General features: G+C 41.4%; 1 protein-coding gene across 1 annotated transcript in view; it reads right to left on the bottom strand.

Annotated features, from left to right (window-relative positions):
* Positions 1-5,184: 5,184 nt before the first annotated feature.
* The window catches only part of LOC146049759 (uncharacterized), a 34,576-nt gene continuing 18,214 nt past the window's right edge, over positions 5,185-21,546 (bottom strand). The window contains exons 2-9 of the mRNA XM_083166371.1: positions 9,210-9,281; positions 8,891-9,038; positions 7,782-8,083; positions 7,361-7,568; positions 7,128-7,268; positions 6,750-6,887; positions 6,137-6,609; positions 5,185-5,962 (exon numbers count right to left, since the gene is read on the bottom strand). Of these exons, the coding sequence (XP_083022497.1) occupies positions 6,783-6,887; positions 7,128-7,268; positions 7,361-7,568; positions 7,782-8,083; positions 8,891-8,998 (864 nt within the window). The 5' untranslated portion in view covers positions 8,999-9,038; positions 9,210-9,281 and the 3' untranslated portion in view covers positions 5,185-5,962; positions 6,137-6,609; positions 6,750-6,782. The remainder of the gene's footprint in view (positions 5,963-6,136; positions 6,610-6,749; positions 6,888-7,127; positions 7,269-7,360; positions 7,569-7,781; positions 8,084-8,890; positions 9,039-9,209; positions 9,282-21,546) is intronic.

Below are 21,546 nucleotides of genomic sequence, written 5' to 3'. Positions count from 1 at the left end.
ATTTGATTCCTCACCCACTCTTCCCCAGGATTCATGCCCAGGGCTGTGGAAGTGTCCCTGGGCACGTCCGAGCGTCTTCCCCCCTGAAAAAAAAACTTCCATATTTCTACCCCACGATGCCCGGGGAAGGTAGCCTAGGCCCGGGGGAGGTCACCCCCGGGTCCGGGACACTGCGCCCCCCGCAGGACACCCGGGGAAATGCATCCAAACAGTAAAAAAAACCACTGAAAATAGTTTGAAATCGTTCACCCACTCTTCCCCGGGATTCATGCCCAGGGCTGTGGAAGTGTCCCTGGGCACGTCCGAGCGTCTTTCCCCCTGAAAAAAAAACTTCCATATTTCCACCCCACGAGGCCCGGGGAAGGTAGCCCGGGCCTTGGGGAGGTCACCCCCGGGTCCGGGGCACTGCGCCCCCCCCCCGCAGGACACCCAGGGAAATGCATCCAAACTGTGAAAAAACACTTTGAAAATAATTTGATTCCTCACCCACTCTTCCCCGGGATTCATGCCCAGGGCTGTGGAAGTATCCCTGGGCAAGCTGAAGCTTCTGCCCCCCTGAAAAAAAACTTCCATATTTCCACCCCACGCTACCCAGGGAAGGTAGCCCAGGTCATCCCCGGGTCCAGGGGCATGCACCCCCCGCTGGTCGCCCGGGGAATTGCGTCCAAAGAGTGAAAAAAGCACTTTGAAAATACTTTAAAATTCCACCTACTCCTATAATTAATTATACAGGACTGATGATTACTGCAACTAATCCAAAAGTGTTATAGGTCTCTAATATTACTGTGACAATGACATCTTCATATTGTACAGGATTATAGGAAGCCTATGTAATCTCATACATTCGGAGGAAGCTCAACATCTTTCTTTGATATTTGTGAAAATCTAAAAGTTTTCTTCAAAGTTGATGCTGATTCAGCTTTTCAAATTTATGTAGATGCATATATGTACCATAGAACCAGACATCGTGCCAATGGTTGCTACTGGTGCCTGGGATGCACTACGTGCAGTTCCCTTACACCCAGTACATTTATATCCCATCCCCACACTGGGCTCAAATTCAAAATACGCTGGCCCTTGACATGTACGTCAAAGTACATTATATACGTTATCATCTGCCCTTGCGGCTTATGTTACGTGGGGAAAACAGATTGCACTTTTAAAGTCAGAATGGCACAACACCGTTGTGCCATACGAGCAGCCCTCATTTCCGGCAAAAGCGAGCAACCAGTGGCTCGCCACTTTGCCAATTTTAAACATAGCATGGCGACACTGCGGTACAAGATCGTGGATCATGTGCCGTTCTCCATCAGAGGCGGCAACAGATCCAGAAAATTGTTACAGCTCGAATCCCAATGGATTTTCAAGCTAGACTCTCTACAACCCAGAGGGCTTAACGAGAATCTTGGACTATACAATTTCATATAGGTTCCTTCCCATATGCCATTCATCTGTCAGTGGTCTGTCTTTGGCTCATGTTGTTTGTTTTGTGCCTTTGTCCACTTCTGCATTGCATGCTTCCAGGATGGCCACCAGCTGTTTTTTGGTTTTTTGTTTTTTCCTTTCCATTTTTCCACTCATTGCACACCATAGATTTCTTTGCATCTATACCTGTGCGTTCCCCAGGGGGTGCCTTAACCAGCGTGGCATTGGTGCTTTTGTCACCCATGCCGTTATACTTTGCCTTCTAGTGCATGCCTCCGTGCTGACACATATTGCCTGTTCCAGTACATGGGAATCATCTATACTTGACAGCCCATTCCCTGTTCATCAGCAGCAGACTTGTATGGGCATTCATATAGCCCTCTGCTCTGGCATATGTAGAACTGAGTATTCAGATGGCAGGGACAGTTCCCTAATGCTGTTCGCATTATTTTAAATAGTTTGTCTTAGTAAATGTCATAATTGTTTTACATGTGTTGTTGTTTCACTTACTGCCCAGTAGATGGCAGCCTTACACCACTGATCATTCATTTTTTCATACTGATCATGCATCACCTTGCCTGTGTTAGTTTAAAGTTTCCCCTAAGCTTTACGTGTATTCAGGAAACTAGTGTCACTTTGATTTGCTTTTTTGTATTATGCTATGTTGATCTGTATGCATTGTTTAACAGTTATCACATGTCTTTGTATATCACTATAGCGCACAGCAGCCCCACGTGACCCTACAGCTGGCCACCGGGAGCGCGCATCAGTGACGTTGCGCAGAAACCATCGCGACCATCGGACCTGCGCCAGTGACGTCACAGAGACGGCGCCAACCCGGAAGCCACAGGAGGAAGACACGAACGGGACGCTCTGGGGGCGGGTAAGTCTCCTATATAATACACTGTAATTGTTTTGTGCACTGTGCATTACCTGAACTGACGACGGGGCCTCCGTGCTCCGAAACGTTTTCCCTGCACTAGGAATAAATATTCCTGCTATTTTCACCTCCTTAACAAGCCTCCGAGTGCCACTTATTTGCTGCTGTATATATATATATATATATATATATATATATATATATATATATATATATATATATATATATACAAATATAGAATAATTTAATTGCTAAATACACTACATTTTTAGGGTAGACTCTTGTTTATTTGTTTATGAATCCAGCTAAGTGGGTGCAAAAAGTGTACCCCAGCATACTTTTCGCAAATATAAGTGTGCTACCTTAATGTTAATTCAAACAAGGGTTCGTATAATTAATTATACAGGACTGATGATTACTGCAACTAATCCAAAAGTGTTATAGGTCTCTGATATTACTGTGACAATGACATCTTCATATTGTACATGATTATGGGAAGCCAAAGTAATCTCATACTTTCTGAGGAAGCTCAACATCTTTGTTTGATATTTGTGAAAATCTGAAAGTTTTCTTCAAAGTTGATGCTGATTCAGCTTTTCAAATTTATGTAGATGCATATATGTACCAAAATAGGGAAAAATTAAAGTACATTTATATTTGTAAATACCCTACATTGTTAGTGTACAATCCTGTTTATCTGGGCATTTGGTCAGTATGTCAACAAGCATTACATCGACCACTGAAGGTCAATGTGCATGAAGGTCAACATGACTGAAGGTTGACATGCATAAAGGTGGACATGACTGAAGGTCCACATCTGTTAGGTTGACAGGGACAACACATGCATTAGGTCGACATGGGGAAGGTCGACAGTCAAAAGGTCCACATTAAGTTTTTCCCTTTTTCTTGAGTTGACATGTGCCGACAGGCAGTTTCTCATGCCACTAGGCTGTGGTGGTAGAATAAATTAGTGTGTAGAGTGTAGTGAGACACATACCCAAAGCATGGTGAGTGCAGCATGTCATGGAGGGGATGTGCTGCACTTTTTAGTGTCCATGTTGCAACAATAGTGAAAAACTCAATGTTGGCATTTGAATGTTGACCAAACCCATGTCGACCTAATGATTGTGTTTTCCCAACAACCCTTTCTCCCTAACCCTAATATATATATATATATATATATATATATATATATATATATATATATATATATATATATATATATATAGCTGTACGGCCCGGCACTCACTCCTTGTGGTCACCCGCCCCCGTGCCTGTCTTGTGGTATTTGCAGTCAAAGTGGAAGAAGACTAGCACTCGTGGGTCTTTGAAAAATGTTATATTGAAAAATGGGTAAAAACCAACCAATGTTTCGAGGCAGCGCCCCTTTGTCAAGGTGTAGGTTCTCACGCGAGTGCTAGTCTTCTTCCACTTTGACTATATATATATATATATATATATATATATATATATATATATATATATATATATATATATATATGGAAATACATTTCATTATATTCTATGAATAATGACAACCACACAAAGAGATCAAAGTAAACAAATGAATTTTATTGTATTGTATTGTCATTTTATTATACATATATTTAAAAAAAAAAAAATAAAGATTTTTTATTATAATCAGCATTATTGTTGAATAAAGTAAATAATACTTATTAAATAAAACATTTTTTTAAAAATAAACATACTTCAATCTGGCATTAATATAAAATCATTTGTTTTAATAAAAAGACACATGTATACAGTTTACATAAATAAATAAAAAACTACATTTAAAAAACAACATTATTCTGAAAACAGATATTTATTTCAATACATTGTGCACAAAACTATTTAACAAAAATGACAAACATATATTTAAAACAAGCATTAACATATTTTTTTATTTATTTTATTTTGCAAACTGTATTTATACAACCGTTTGATCAATAGATTAACAGTTCTATAAATATAGTTTTCAAAAATAAAATCAATAAAGATAATAATGAAAAACTAGCATTAATATTAAATAAAATATGCTTTATTATCATATTAAAAATGTATTAGCACATTTAAAAAATAGACATATATTTAGAACCAGCATTATCAAGAAATAAAAATAAAGAATTTTATTGGACCAACTGTTGAATAAATGCAGTTTACATAAATAACATAAAAAAAGGATTTTTAAAAATAACTTTATTGTGAAAAAAAGAAACCTATTTTAAAGAAATTTCAACATTTGACAAAAATGGCATAGACATATTTAATCAGCATTAATATAAAATAAAAAAATGATATGCATTTTATTTTTGCAATCTCTATTTATACACATGTTGGTTCAACAGTTGTAATAAATACAGTTTGCAAAAATAAAATAAATACAATCAACCAAAAAATATTTTGAAAAATAACTTTATTTTGAAAAAGAAAAACAACTATATTTATTAAAGCAATGTGTACATAAAATATAAATTAATACATTTTATAGAAAAAAAAAAATATATACAGATTGATAATGCTGGATTTAATTGTCATTATATATATATATAGCATGGTTGTATCAGGGTACAAACAAACAGCGGCACTCGATGGGTTTTCAAAAAGACTGTATTCAAAAATTCTTTTGAATACAGTCTTTTTGAAAACCCATCGAGTGCCGCTGTTTGTTTGTACCCTGATACAACCACGCTACCCATTGGACCCTGAAGGCACCTGGGAATTTGATTTTGAAAGTTGGAGTGCCAAGCCGCAAATACAGAATTCTATATATATATTATAATTTTGCAATCTGTATTTATACAACTGTTGTTTCAACAGTTGCATAAATACAGTTTGCAAAAATAAAATATCTAAAAATTATAATTAAAATCCAGCATTATTATAAGATAAAATAAATGGTTTTTGAATAAATAACTTTATTGTGCAAAAAAAAATAACAATTGTATTTATCAAAGTAACATGTACACAAAACATAAATAAATACATTTTACAGAAAATCTAAATATACAATCCAAAAAAAAAATAATTACTTGTCCAACCATGATAAGTCCGCTCCTTCCCCTCTAAACGAGGATTTAGTCACTCCATAGTCAAAAAGCAATTCCATTCCCGGAGAAATGTCTTGCATAGCCGATAACAAAACCGTAGGTATTTGATTTTCAAAAAGGGGATAATAAATAGGTTTAACATTGTTTTTCTTCCTAGAATGGTTTAATTTCCGACCAAAAGTTGTAACTAATTGTGGGTGGCAAATGCATGGCGCATTTGTTGCATCTACACACAGGCGCTTTCCTTTATTGTCTTTAAAAAAGAATAGGAATCCCATTGCTCCCTCAGTCACAGTGTCCATTATCTTCTCACCTTCTTCATGTGATATTAAAGATCCATGATAGTCACACAAGATTTCCCCCTTCTTAAAAGATCTGGTGGCAATAACCTTCTCTCCTTTCTCTTCATCTGGTACGATAACCAGACCTTTCCATTTTTGTTGGGAGACCAGATGTTCTAACTCTACATTGTCCTTCACTGATCTTGCAGGCTGTGGTTTCCAGTTAGCAGTAATGTCAACCATTCTTGGGACATTTTGTTTCCACCCCTGGATGGCCACATAACGTGTAACTTTCCTCTCATCTGGAAGCCTTGCACGGAATTGTCCTATAGAAAAAAGTATTAAAAATTAATTAGAATTGCTATAAAGTTTATATAGTTCATGAACAAACTAGTTACTCTTCTAGTTTTTTATTTTATTATTATTTAAAGCAATCAATAAAATGACTTATTTGGGGATTCCCCTTAGCCTTAGAGATATAAGAATGTAGCATGTCTTACCAATTATATCATCTATACGCATCTTATTCTGCTCCTTCCGCCACTTGTCATAGCAATAACGACCATGTTCTAGTTTCTGACAATCTTCTTTGTCCATTTGCACGGGATATTCTGACTTGAATCTTGAATATATGTCTTCTTTAGTTCTCTTCACAGGTGGTGGTGGTAGATCATCTTCTTCAACCTCTTCCCGGTGCCTCTTTCTCCCGTCGACATCTCTTGAAGTCCCTTCACCAGCTCTTGACGTCCTTTCAGCATCTGTGGAAACACGAAGACAACCCAAATTACTGACAATTTGTGACGCCATCACAAGATCATCAACATTTTTCATTCGATTATGCTTGTCTGCCGTCGCATATGTGTGGGCCAAATAATGGGAAATGGCACTCTTCTCTCCATGGGAAACTTTGCTGTTGATGAATGTTTCAATCACACGGCGAACTTCCTGACTTGTGATCGGCTCCAGATCATACCTAGAAAGGGAATATAAATACAATATATTAAAACAATGAAAATGTTAGCAAAAATAAATAAAGTTTGGTTTATCCCTCAGGGTTTGCTCATACACATAAGGAAGAATGATCAATATATTCTTTAAGTCATCTACACTTACTTTTGATGAAATCTTGAGACATCATTAGAGACATTATATATTTTTTGTCCAGTCGTTGAAATGAAAAAAATATACACTGTCCTCATTGCTTGTCCGAAAAAATGTGGGCCGGACTTTTTTGAAGTAAGTGTCAAACCACTGAAAGGAAAGAGATATAAATGTTACCTTTGCAGACAAAATGGATATTAAACAACAGGCATTATATTTGAGAAATACAAGATAAAGTTGGATGTCATGGGACACAATATTACTAAAGCTGAATGATTGATTGAAATTATAGAGTTGAAAAAGAGAATAAAGTGGCCTTGTGGAAACTATATATCTTACTTTTGGCATGAATTTCACTAGCAAGACATATTTGAAATATTTGAGACTTACCATTTCCTCATCCTCTTCAAGAGCAAAACAAGCAACTTGCTGCGTTGATGTTTTGTGGGTCTTCACACCAACAACAGCTGTGATCACCAATTTATCCCCAATACGTGACTTGTGGGGAATCCTTTGGAGCCACTCGGTCACCTGCAGATAACAAAAAAATAGTTACTCTACTACTCTGGAGTGTGGAAGGAACAGAGAGATCAGGGATTATAAAAAAAAAAAAAACTACTTACTGTAAAATTTTGGACGACACCAGGTCGTTGCAGGTGCTTGAGAATGACCACGGACTCAAGATAATAGAGAATGATCAATCTCTCCTTTTCATTCAACTCCTGATCTGCCTTTGCCTTTTGAATGGCTTCAACAAATCCAGGTTTTGCCACCACCAGAAGTTTACGACAGTCTTCTGGGGTTTTGACATTGGTAGTGAGCATGTCAAATCTGCAAATAATAAATACAAAATTATTAAACATACACCAGTTATCATATAATTATACAATAATATAGGACAACCAATAAATTGTTGTAGTTACCCCACCCACACACACAGTTATTAAAATCACAGCCCTTTTCCTTGTCAGGAGGACAAAAAGTATCTATAGACCAGATAAAAAAAAAAAAATGTTTGCCTTTAAATTTGATTTTTACTCTTACCTTTTTGCCACAATCTCCCGTGAGACACCTTTGCTTATCGTCCGTTGAATGTCCCTCGTTCTTTTGAGGAATTGTTCGAAAGAATCATACAGGACCTTGTTGTTTTGCACCAGGTTGGTGGCTGTAATGTTGTATGTGACAAACCTCCGCACACTCTTCAGGTAGTTTGAGGCTGTCTGATTTGTCAACCCCGTTGCTCTGAGTTTGTTGAAGTACTGGATCGATTTCTCAACATCCAGTACAAAATCCAAAGATACTTTTGTGTTGTCCATGAAGTACAAGTATCTTGCAACATTTTCCACCTAAGAATAAAGAGACAAAAATAAGATTACATTTTCTAAAATACAAAAGCTGATATAAAATACATTCTAACAATGGTATACATTTAATGTGCCCATTATTGGGATGCCAATGATGAGATTGCTGACCATGGCATCCAGACTGCAAACATAATGCCATTGACTATATGCCATCTGGGAATGGGATACATCTGTCATCCTGTTATCAAGTATAGTGGGATGTAGGGGTGGGATTTTAGGGCTAGGCACTAGGGGGGCAGTTAGGGTTAGGGTGTGGGGAAGAAGGTTAGGCAGCACAGAGTGTGGGATAGGGTAAGGTACTAAGGATTAGGTTTAAGCACCACTGGGGAGGGTTGGACACCAAGAAAGGAAGGTTAGGGGAGGGGAGGGAGTTTAATTAGTAAACCTACTGGGGTGCATTGGGGTTTCTGGTGGATGAGATACCAAGGTCCATAGTCTGACCACTGGTATCCTAATAGCCTGCATATCATACAGAATATCTAAAAACAACAAGTAAACCTTTCTTATAGCAAAGGGACGGTTATTGGAAAACAAGAGTAAATTAGCAATGTTATATAAAGGTGTTATGCATTAGGTCACTGATTGCTTACCTTGGCACTCCAGCTGTTGTAGAACTACAAATTCCAGCATGCCCTGCACCAGTTTTAGCATCACCAAATAGCAATACTATAGCAGGACATGGTGTTCAACAACAGATGGAGTGCCAAGGTTAGCCATCACTGCATTTCTGATTATGGAAAATAGAACAAACAACAGAATTGAATTGTTTATAAATACTTAAATTATTACCTCCTGCATGCAATTGGGTATTTCCAAGGTCTCAAACAAGTGTTTCCTGAAGCCCTCAAGGATGGGGTGATCCTTACTGTGCTTGTCGTATAGCCCAGCTTCCGTCATTTTCTTCCTTAATGGCACTGTAAAGTTCGGTGTGGAATTACTGGAAGTAATAAGAACAAAAATCAGATCTATTTTCATAAATGACAAATTGTTAAAAAGCAAGAGATAGAGATAATGAGGAACAAGGGATGAGGTGCGTGGAGAGGTAGACAGAACAGATATTATGGGAAAAGCTAGAATTGATGACAAATCAATCATCCTCTTTACTTACCAAGCTTGATTTTCAGTATTAGTAGTATCTGTTCCCTCTGACACACGCCTGTCCTCTTCTGTTTGCAGAGGCCTATGGATAAAGGATTTTGTTTATTGAAGAAGACTGATAATATAACATAGAGTGCACTGTAATGTCATATTATATATGAATATACTGATGGGTGGGCAGGGAAGGAATAACATTTTAAAGATGCATAATCTACTATATATAATCTACTACTACGACATAATAATAATAATAATAATAATAATAATAATAATAATAATAATAATAATAATAATAATAATACAACTTGTACTAAGATTTTATTTTTACTATAATAATAATAATAATAATAATAATAATAATAATAATAATAATAATAATTACTACTACTACTAATACTACTGCTATAACAACAACAACAACAACAACAACAACAACTACAACTACAACTACAACTACAACAACAACAACAACAACAACAACAACTACTACTAATAAAACTTGTACTAATATTTTATTTTTACTATAATAATATTATACTATATAATATTTATACTACTTATAGCAATAGCTGCTAATGCTACCACTACTACTACAACTACTACTACTACTACTACTACTAGTATATGATCACTGGAGGCGTAATAAAACCATAGATGAGGAAAATGAGAAAAACATAAGAAGAGAAAGCATGTTTTGGAGACAAGTTTTACATAGGATTGTTAATGTAACATTAACAATGGCTATGGCCAACCTTGCTTTTCGTGGCCACAGAGAAAAAATAGGAGAGGTAAACAATGGCAATTTTCTGACTATTATTGAATTACTGGCTGAATATGATCCTATACTAAAGGACATTTTGCAGAGACCACAAGGAAGCATTAAATATCTGAGTCCACAAATTCAGAACGAACTTATAAGTCTTCTTGCAAGCAAAATAGAAAAAGATATTGTTTCTGAAATCCAGAAGTCGCAGTTTTTTTCAATAATAATGGACACAACCCAAGACATAGGAAAAATTGATCAGCTAAGTCAAGTGTTTAGATATGTAATTGTTCAAAGAGACGAGAACTCAAGGGCCACTGATATCAAAATAGAGGAAGCCTTTTTAGGTTTTCAGTCTATTGAGGACCAATCAGCTGCTGGCCTTGAAAAAACAATAGTGGAAACCATAGAGAAGAAAGGCCTGGACCTATCAAAATGCCGTGGTCAGGGCTATGATGGAGCAGCCACAATGAGTGGTGTTTACACAGGAGTTCAAGCTCGCATTATTAACAAAGAAAAAAATGCTCTTTATATACATTGTGCTGCCCATAACCTTAATTTAGTTTTGCAGGATGCAGTTTCAAATATAACTGAAATTTCCAATTTTTTTGACGTGGTTCAGTCTTTATACAAATTCTTTGGTGAAAGTGTGAAGAGATGGGCATTTTTGGCATCCTTTACTTCAGAATCCTCACTAACTTTAAAACAACTTTGCCCAACAAGATGGGCTTCTCGATATGACTCAGTACTAGCACTACGGTTCAGGTTTCGGGATATTTTACAGGCTTTGTCTAAAATAATTATTCTTTCCACAAAGCCAAAAGAAAGAGATGAGGCCGGTGCGTTGAAAAAAAAAAACTGGAATCATTCCAGTTTGTTTGCATAGTTGTTCTGCAGGCCAAAATTTTAGAAACTAAAATCACCTTCTGATGAAACCGTCAGTACCCGCAGACGGAGAAACGCGTCAAGGATTAATTGCATCCGACCGTTCAGCTACCTGGCTACCTCTGACTGATCCTTACATCATTTACACTTCCGTGATTGGACTTTGTCACCCGCTTTAATACATCAACGCACCCTGCGTCCTCGATCCAGGTGCCACTCCAAGTACGTCCGTCCATCAGGACGCCCGGGCTACCATCTACCCTCTGCGACTTGACAGCTCCCAGCGCCAGCCCTTTTCCATCTGGGGCCACGCTGGTTTTCAGCAGCACACTTCGCGGCTTGTTAGCTCCCAGCGCCAGCCCCTTCTCACCTCGGGGCCACGCTGGTTGTAGCAGACGAGCGGACGCCCGGATCACAGAGTCTGCTCCCGGTGCCGACATACCAACACTAGGCAACACCGGTTGAAGCGGACACTTGTGAGGAGTGTAACAACATCGCACGCTGACGAGGACCATAAGTGGTAATATTTATGTCATTACATACGAACTAAGACTATGTGTCAATTCAATATCCATCTCTTTAAAGAAAGTTACTATTGATCTCTATAAGGATCCACACTTCGAACAGAGGCACTTTGATAATATTCAGGTTCTTTTACCTAAGTCGGATGCTCACATATTTTGTATCTGCATATGTATTTTAAAATTGTGTATTTTTATTATAATGTACTGTTTAAATATATTCATTTTTATTTTTTATTGAGTAAAAACAAATAGATCAACACAGTGCGCGCTCTCTTTATTTATTTTAGTTTCTTTGCATTTGATTCTAGAAAGGCAATTTAATCCTTCTAGGTATCTGGGAGCAGCCATTTAAGCTGTGGACCTCTATATATCTATATATATTTACATATTTAATTATCCAACCCATTGCGCCTGATTTTTCCATTGTAGTGGTAAATTGTTCCAAAATTTTAGAAAATGTTAACTCCGTTTCTAAAATGCTGCAGTCAAAAGACATGGATCTCTCTAATGCCACCAAATTGATTTACAATGCCACTGAAGTCCTTAGCAACTTCCGAGATGATTATAAGGCAGTAAAAAGAACAGCAGTAACTGTTGCAGAAAACTGGGGCATCCAAGCAAAATTAGAAGATAAAAGAGTGCAGAAAGTCAAGCAACACTTTGATGAGCTGTGTGAGGATGAAAGGCTACAGGACCCAGAAGAAAGATTTAAAACAACAGTCTTTTATAGATGTTTGGATATAGCTATAAATCAGCTGCAATATTGCTTCAGTGGTATGAATACAGTTGTACAAAGATTCCATATTCTTCAGCCAGCAACATTGTCAGCAGAAGCTGATGATACAGTATTCAAAGAAGCAACTAAATTGCGAGAATTCTACCAGGATGACTTGTCTAATGATTTTCCTGCTCAGTTGTTAAGTTTCCGATCTGCGCTCCTAGGAGATATCCAAAAATCTTCATCTATACGAGATCTAGCAATTCTCCTTCTGGTTGAGAACTCTGGATTGTCTTCTACTGTACCAGACGTCTGCATAGCACTTCTACTCTTTCTTACACTGCCAGTGACAGTATCGTCTGCAGAACGATCATTTTCAAAATTGAAATTAATAAAAAATTACCTTAGGAGTACAATGTCTCAACAGAGGCTGAGTGATTTAGCCCTATTGAGTGTTGAAAATGACAGGGCCAGGAAGATTGATATTCCGAGCATGATTGACAAGTTTTCTGAAGCTAAATCCAGGAGATGTCCATTTTAATAGGATTTGTGAGTATACAGTTTACCAGTTCAATATCGGTTTGGACATCAAGTCTCACATTTAAAAGGTTTATACTAACTTGTGGGCATGTTCCAGTTCTATATATTCTGTTACGTTGTTCCAGTTTATTAATCTATTGCATGCATCATAATAATACATTTGTATAGCATCCGCCTTGCTAAAGACCACATAATCTACATTTAGATTTTGATTTCTTCAGAGATGACTACAGTAAAAACATTAGCCATAGCAGTATAACAACTCTATAAAGTATAGATACCTGGATGAATGCTTCTGTGTGGAATAAAAGTGATGGCGGATGCTTACAAAAGTTGTTTTCCAGTTTCTATTACATATAATATAAGTTCAGAAATTTATTTATTTATTTATTTTATTTTTACAGGGTGGCCATTCAGTGTTACTTTTGCAGTTCCCTAGTTTTGTTGACTGTTCTTTGATTCATTATCAATGTTCGACTAATAGTTATGGCAACAACATTGTTCACATCTTTAAAGTTACCAGTAAGTGAAACTTATTTTATGTGAATTATTATATGAAGTATAATTATTGACCTACATGCTAATAGATGTCCTTCATTTTGTAGGTTAGTGGTTTACAGTTAACTGTCACATTTAAGAATCCGGAAAATCACAGACCACGTTGTCTCTTTGGAATTTACAGATTTAAGGTAGGGTTTGGTGTTTCATTATGTCATACCCATAAACAAGTAAGGAATGGGGTTACACTAGGTCTTAATCCGGTCAACTATTCTACCATACACGTAGATATAAATGTGCAGATGTGCTAATTATGTGGGATCATGTAAACTCCACCATTATATAACACAGCTTTATTTAATTGATGTGAGATTATGCATTCTGTTTTGCTTGTTTATAAGTAACACTACAGGTTATATGTTATATATATTAAAAGTAGCACTTTACAATACTACTATTACCACTCCTAACAACAAACATTCTTACTGCTCCTCCTAGGTCTGCCACCATCTGAGCTTCCAGTAACCTGGGCCTCTCCAGTTTTATCATCTTTGTTCTTTTAATATTTTATTTCAATAAACTGCTATCCTATGTTTAAATGTTAGTTCTATTATTAACATAATATACTTGATGTATTAAAATATAAACAGACCGAGATTTTAATTTTGTTGTATGTAGGGGGGCCCCAAGCTGACCTTTCGCACCAGGGCCCATGAACCCTTAGCTACGCCCCTGGCTACTGATTATGGTTAAGTTATTAACGTGGAATGTTAGAGGGATAAATTGTAGAATTAAAAGATCCTTGGTTTTAAAACAATGTAAAGATCTTGGGGCGGATATTATCTGTCTCCAGGAAACTCATTTGAGAGGAGAGAGGCTTCTGTCCCTAAGACGCCCGTGGATAGGATATGCATATCACTCCACTTTCTCCTCCATGTCAAGAGGGGTTTCTATGTTGATTAAAAAATCTTTGGCATTTAAGCCTGGGGTGGTAAAGATTGACCCAGCGGGGAGATTTATTTTTGTGGAGTGTAGCATCAACCATATAAGAATTTGCATTCTTGCAGTTTACATACCTCCCCCTTTTTCGTATGAAATTATGAAAGTGGCTGTTGAATTCTCAGATACATTTTCAGATTGCCAGGTCATTTGTTTGGGCGACTTTAATAAGGTTCTGGACCCGAGGTTAGATCGTTGGAGGAGATCAAATGATGCAGTGGCTAAGGAAGGTAAAAGATTCGCTGAATTTATGAGAGAAATAGGGTGGTGGGACCCATGGAGGGTAAAATATCCCGATCGTCAACAATTCTCTTGTTTCTCCTCCTCGTATGTAGCATTTTCCAGAATCGACCTGATATTTGTAACAGAGGGTCTTCTTGATAGAATCCCCCAGATAGAGTATAAAGCCCGTGGTATTTCGGACCACTCGCCGGTGGTGATGCAGCTGGATCTAGAGGGCGAGGTGGGTTTTAAATACTGGAAACTTCAGCCCTTCTGGTTGGCGCAAATGGGAGAGCAGGAAGAAAATGAAAATATGATGGCAGAGTTTTTTTAATTGAACAACAGGTCTTCCCAAATGACTATAATGTGGGATGCCTTTAAGGCATTCATTAGAGGGGTCCTGATAAAAAAACTGCAACCTTAAAAAAAAAGCATCGGGCAAGGGCCAATGAGCTGGAGATAAGGATGGGTAATCTGGAGTCTGAATTCCTAAAGAAAAATCTTGAAGTAGATAGGGTCGCCTGGCAGCTAGCCCAACAGGAATGGTTGGAATATCTACAAGATATAACATGTAGAAGGTTAATATCTGGGGATCACCGATGGTACGCAAGTGCAGACAGGGCAGGGAAATGGCTTGCACATCTGGCAAAACAAGAACGGCCCTCGAATATTATCCCAAAGATCATACTAGAGACGGGGGAGGTGGTGGTGGAGACCCCTAAGATTGCACAAGCCTTTGTGACCTATTTCAGCAAAGCATATCAATCTCAATTAGGTAAGAGGAAGGAAGAAATTAGGGAATATTTGGGCTTAATAACCAGGCCACGGCTCCCGGCAGAAATGAAAGAATTTCTTGACGCTCCCATAGAACTAGTGGAAGTGGTAGAAGCGATTAAATCTTTACCGGCCAATAAAGCTCCTGGGCTAGATGGGCTTCCCGGGGAATTATATCAGCAATACGACAAGATTTTGGGACCACAGTTGCTAAAACTCTTTCATGCAATGGAGGAGGAGGAGAGTATCTCCCCTTCAATGTCAGAAGCTTCTATAATAATGATCCCCAAAAGTGGAAAGGACCCTTCTCGGATTGATTCGTACAGGCCGATTTCGTTAATAGCCTCAGATGCTAAAATATTCGCAAAAATATTAGTGAATCGATTGAGTAAAATTATTAACAACATCATCCATCCCGACCAAACCGGCTTCATGGCCGGTAAGTCGACGATGATCAATCTGAGAAGGGTCTTCTCATATATCCAAATGGCGGAAGGTAGGAGTATTAATGCCGCAGTGGCATCTTTTGACGCAAATAAAGCGTTTGACTCTATTGAGTGGGAATATTTGTGGACAGTCCTCAGGACCTTTGGCTTTGGAGACAGGTTTATAAAGTGGATATCACTACTTTATAAAAGTACTCGGGCTAGGATGACGATAAATGGGTTCACGTCCCCCCCCTGTTTGCCCTGTTTAGGGGTACCAGACAGGGGTGTCCCCTTTCCCCCTTGCTCTTTGCGGTGGCGGTAGAACCCCTGGCCTGCACATTGAGACAATTATTGGATAGAGGAGAGCAGGGTCCGGAGTTGGGACTAAATATGGTGTCATTATATGCCGATGATTTATTAGTAGGCGTGTCTAACCCAGAGTGGGATATCCCCAGAATCATGGAATATCTCCAGGAATTTGGGAATTACTCAGGGATTAAAATGAACTGGGAAAAATCACATTTAATGTATATTGGGAACCCAAACAAAAACCTCACAGATTTAATGGGCCCATCCCTTCAGCCAGTAGAAAAGTTCAGATACCTAGGGATACTTGTGTCAAAAATGGCAACCGATTATATCGGTGACAATCTTGTCCCACTGATCAAAGACATTAAGGTTAAGTGCCGGTGTTGGACAAAACTCCCTCTATCGCAAAACGGAAGGGTTAATCTTATAAAAATGTCATTATTGCCTAGGTTACTCTATGTATTCCAACATTCACCGGTATATATAAAGGATGAATATTTTAAGAAAATTAACAGCATCATCTTTTCATTTATCTGGCAGAATAAGCGTTCAAGGATTAAGATGGACACGTTGTGTAGAGATAGGGATAAAGGGGGCTTGGCAGTTCCAAATTTTAAGATTTATTATATTGCTGCCCAACTGGTTCATCTATGTGCCTGGGTCCGGGAAGGGGAAGCCACTGAGGAATTGGTTAAACTAATGCAATGTGGTGGGGCAGATCTTGCCCCACTTCAACGTTTGCTTTCAAGGGATCTGCGGGGCAATCAGCCATCAATTATAACTCAAGCAGTGAAAATATGGAATTGGATATATAAAGTGTCCAATTATACGGGGTTAGACCCCGATACATCAATATTTTCCCTGGATGCCCTGAGAGAAATAAAAGAGCAGGGAGGGGTGGCTTGGGGGAAATATGGGGTGATCACGGTTGGACAATTTTATTATGAAGGAAACATCAGATCGTTTAGCGAACTCCAGACGGAGCATGGTCTGCCCAGACACATGTTCTTTAGATTCCTTCAAGTCAGAAGTGCTCTGATGCAGGAAGGTAGCGGGATACTGGATAATATAGTTGAATCGCCATGTAAAAGACTCCTTAGACAATTGAGCAGTGGGAAAAGATTGTCTAAGGTGTATAGGTATCTGAATTTATATATCATATTCATATATCCGCGAGCCGCCCCAATCTGGTCTCCTGCAAAAAAACAAAATCTACAGCTAACGAATTAAAAAAATCAAAGGCTAACGCATGGATAAGATTGACGCCACGTTAATCGTGGCGAATCTAATGGGCTGGGGGGCTATCTTTCAGGGTCACCGAGAGTGGGGACCAGATCACTTCCTCTTTGCCTGCCTTTCCCCAAGTGCTTCACACGACCCCCACCTTTTCACACTAATACCAGAGGTAACCTCCTCCTCCGTCTCTATATTCACAAATTCATGTTCCTCCCCAGGCACCCCAACAGCAGAAGCACCGCCCCCAGAACCCTGGGCCAGCAATGCCCCCTGGGATGTCCCCCGAGGAGAGTCTTCCGCAGCTGCAGTAGGCCCCGGATCAATATGAGGATCTACCTGATCAGAGCTCCCAGGATCCGGGCCTGAGGTAATAACGGGCAGGGGAGGCTCCGAGACAATTGCTTGGCCGTCACCTTGCTCTTCCGGCCCTGTTTCCCTCTGCTCTGCCAGATTTCTCTCCCTACTGACCTCTTTTAACTGTGGCGCCAGATCTTCCACATGATTGGTTTTCTTTGACCGATCTAGGCTTTTTTTCAGAAATGACCTCCCCACCGGGCTCCTGCTCCTACTCCTGCTTTTCTCATCACCACTTTCCTTCTTCTTCTCTTTCTTCCTCTGCCTCCTGGGTCTCAATATCAGACTGCCACCTACTTCCCTTATGATGTCACCCTCTTCTTCCGCCTCCTCCTCACTTGTAAGTGAGAAAAAGCTGTTCGACAGCTGAATGACTTGTTCACTGCTCTTGGATACCTGCTTACCCGACTTGCCCTTTCTACTTTTGCCCACTAGCTGAAAGGGGGGCTTCATCTGCCCCTTGGGCTGTAGCACTAGAATGCCCTGTTTCCCCACCATGTGCTGAGTGAGATGGGCCTGGTAGAGGGCCAGAGCTTGGCTGCTCGGAAACAACAGGGCGAACAGCTCCAGCCGATGCCACAGATGCTGCTCTTACCCTTGCCTCCGCCAAAGCCCTCTCAACCTCCTCCGCCACCCCCTCCATCTCCCTGTCAAGGGAGGTGTTGTGAAACGCTTCAGGACAATTTGAGAAAGCATGACCTCCTTTCCCACATAGGTTGCATACTATTGTACTACATTCTCTTGCCAAGTGTCCTAACTGGTTGCATTTCGAGCACTTCTGTTCCGGGCAGTCCTTACTGAAGTGTCTAAAGTCGCCACATCTGTGGCATTCTCTGGGCTGCCCGGGATAGAAGCATTGTACTCGGTCACGGCCAATAAAGGCCGCCGCAGGAATCCTGCAGCCTTCACTGAGCCGGATGTAAACTGCCCATGCTCCTCCCCACACCCCTCTGGCACCCGGGACTTTTTCTAAAGGGGATAACAGGACTGCCCCGTGCCTTTGAAGCCAAAAAATAATATCTGCAGGGTTAAGGGACTCGTTCCTAACAAGGATGTTGGCCTTCACTCTTTCTTGCCGTGTAATTGCAAGTGCTTTAAACTTACACCACCACTCCGATGTTTTCACTTCCCCCCATTTTGCCCAAAACCTTTGCAACCCAAAATAAGACATAAAACTCAAATCAAATTAAGGGGTACCAAAGGGATGAATACAGGCAAAAAAATCTTCTGCCACAAACCCTAACTTAAAAAGCTGGTCTAAAATATCCGCAGATGTTGGGGTTATTCCCTCCCCTCCCCATCTTAGCTGTACCGCATTCTTACGCTTGGCAGGTTGACCCCAAGTAGGCCTGGCACCCTCCCCACGCGGCGGCGCTGCTAACGCTGCCCGGAACCACAGGGGGCATGGGGGCTACCACAGGGGCCACCGGGGCAGCAGGCATGACTGGAACCACAGTAGACACAGATCTCTCAACCGGCTCAGCTACAACTCTATCAGCACCCCTGACTACGCTCCTCTCTACCTGTTTCTACCCTACCTCAAGCCTATCACCAAAGATGGTCATAATATTCTCCCCTTTTTGGGTGGACCCAGCATCTGGGCACTGTACCTCCATCTCTACCACCCTCTCACCCTCCAAGCCCCTGATGTCATTGTACAGGGGATTTTCCCCATCCACCACCATCGTCTCCTCCACCACCACATTAGGGGGTAGCTCCTCACTCTCTAACTCCTTCATCTCCTGTTTTTTAATCTCCTCTATTCTTGACTTTAAAGCATCTCTTTCCTTTATACATGGATCGAGCTCCCCTTCTAAATCCAGGATCATAGCCCTCAGGAGTGGCCGTTTATTACTAAACGCATTATTGCGCTCTCTTTTCTTCCCCCCTATTTTCTTTACCAGCTTTGCAATCATTACCTCTAAGGTTTGGACCTTCTCTTGCAATGTTTGAAGAGACATACTTTCCATACTCCCCTCGGACTGCACCATTTCAGCAAGGCCAGACACTTCAGCGCTGCCTGCCCCACTGATGGTCACAGCATTCCCCTCCACCCCCCTTAGACCTGGCTCAGCAAATACAATACATTCCCAAGTCCCAGCTTTGGAAGTGTCCCTGGGCACGTCCAAGCGTCTTCCCCCCGGAAAAAAAAAGTTCCAGATTTCCACCCCACGCTACCCAGGGAAGGTAGCCCAGGCCCGGGGGACGCCACCCCCGGGTCCGGGGGCATGCGCCCCCCGCTGGTCGCCCGGGGAATTGCGTCCAATGGGTGAAAAAAGCATTTTGAAAATACTTTAAAATTCCTCACCCACTCGAGCCCAGGATTCATGCCCAGGGCTTTGGAAGTGTCCCTGGGCACGTCCGAAGGTCTCCCCTCCCCTGGAAAAAAAGTTCCAGATTTCCACCCCGCGCTGCCCGGGGGAGGTAGCCCGGGCTCGGGGGAGGTCACCCCCGGGTCCGGGGCACTGCGCCCTAAGCAGGACACCCTGGGAAATGCATCCAAACGGTGAAAAAACACTTTGAAAATGCATTGAGATTCCTCACCCACTCTTCCCCGGGATTCATGCCCGGGGCTGTGGAAGTGTCCCCGGGCAATCTGAAGCTTCTCCCCCACTGAAAAAAAAACTTCCATATTTCCACCCCACGCTGCCCAGGGAAGGTAGCCCAGGCCCGGGGGAGCTCACCCCCGGGTCCGGGGCACTGCGCCCCCCGCTGGCCACCCGGGGAAATGCATCCAAACTGTGAAAAAACACTTTGAAAATACTTTGAAATTGTTCGTCCACTCTTCCCCGGGATTCATGCCCAGGGCTGTGGAAGTGTCCCTGGGCACGTCCGAGCGTCTTCCCCCCTGAAAAAAAAAACTTCCATATTTCCACCCCACGCTACCCAGGGAAGGTAGCCCAGGCCCGGGGGAGGTCACCCCCGGATCCGGGGCACTGCGCCCCCCCCGCAGGACACCCAGGGAAATGCATCCAAACGGTGAAAAAAACACTGAAAACAGTTTGAAATCGTTCACCCACTCTTCCCCGGGATTCATGCCCAGGGCTGTGGAAGTGTCCCCGGGCAAGCTGAAGCTTCTGCCCCCCTGAAAAAAAAAGTTCCATATTTTCACCCCACGCTACCCAGGGAAGGTAGTTCCATATTTTCACCCCACGATACCCAGGGAACTGCGCCCCCCGCTGGCCACCCAGAGAAAGGCATTCAATCGGATAAAAAAAAACACTTTGAAAATAGTTTGAAATTGTTCACCCACTCTTCCCCGGGATTCATGCCCAGGGCTGTGGAAGTGTCCCTGGGCACGTCAAAGCGTCTTCCCCCCTGAAAAAAAAAATTCCAGATTTCCACCCCGCGCTGCCCGGGGGATGTAGCCTGGGCTCGGGGGAGGTCACCCCCGGGTCCGGGGCACTGCGCCCCAAGCAGGACACCCTGGGAAATGCATCCAAACGGTGAAAAAAAACACTGAAAACCGTTTGAAATTGTTCACCCACTCTTCCCCGGGATTCATGCCCAGGGCTGTGGGAGTGTCCCTGGGCACTTCCGAGCTTCTTCCCCCTGAAAAAAAAAACTTCCATATTTCCAGCCCACGCTACCCAGGGAAGGTAGCCCGGGCCCGGGGGAGGTCACCCCCGGGTCCGGGGCACTGCGTCCCCCGCAGGACAACCGGGGAAATGCATCCAAACTGTGAAAATAGCACTTTGAAAATACTTTGATTCCTCACCCACTATTCCCCGGGATTCATGCCCAGGGCTGTGGAAGTGTCCCTGGGCAAGCTGAAGCTTCTGCCCCCCTGAAAAAAAAACTTCCAAATTTCCACCCCACGCTACCCAGTTAAGGTAGCCCGGGCCCGGGGGAGGTCACCGCAGGACACCCGGGAAAATGCATCCAAACGGTGAAAAAAGCACTTTGAAAATAATTTGATTCCTCACCCACTATTCCCCGGGATTCATGCCCAGGGCTGTGGAAGTGTCCCCGGGCAAGCTGAAGCTTCTTTCCCACGGGAAAAAAAAACTTCCATATTTCCACCCCACGCTACCAAGGGAAGGTAGCCCGGGCCCGGGGGAGGTCACCCCCGGGTCCGGGGCATGCGCCCCCCGCTG

Source organism: Crinia signifera, chromosome 12 (genome assembly GCF_055691185.1).
Source record: "Crinia signifera chromosome 12, ASM5569118v1, whole genome shotgun sequence".
NCBI classification, from domain to species: domain Eukaryota; kingdom Metazoa; phylum Chordata; class Amphibia; order Anura; family Myobatrachidae; genus Crinia; species Crinia signifera.
This window is presented reverse-complemented; position numbering and strand designations above follow the sequence as displayed.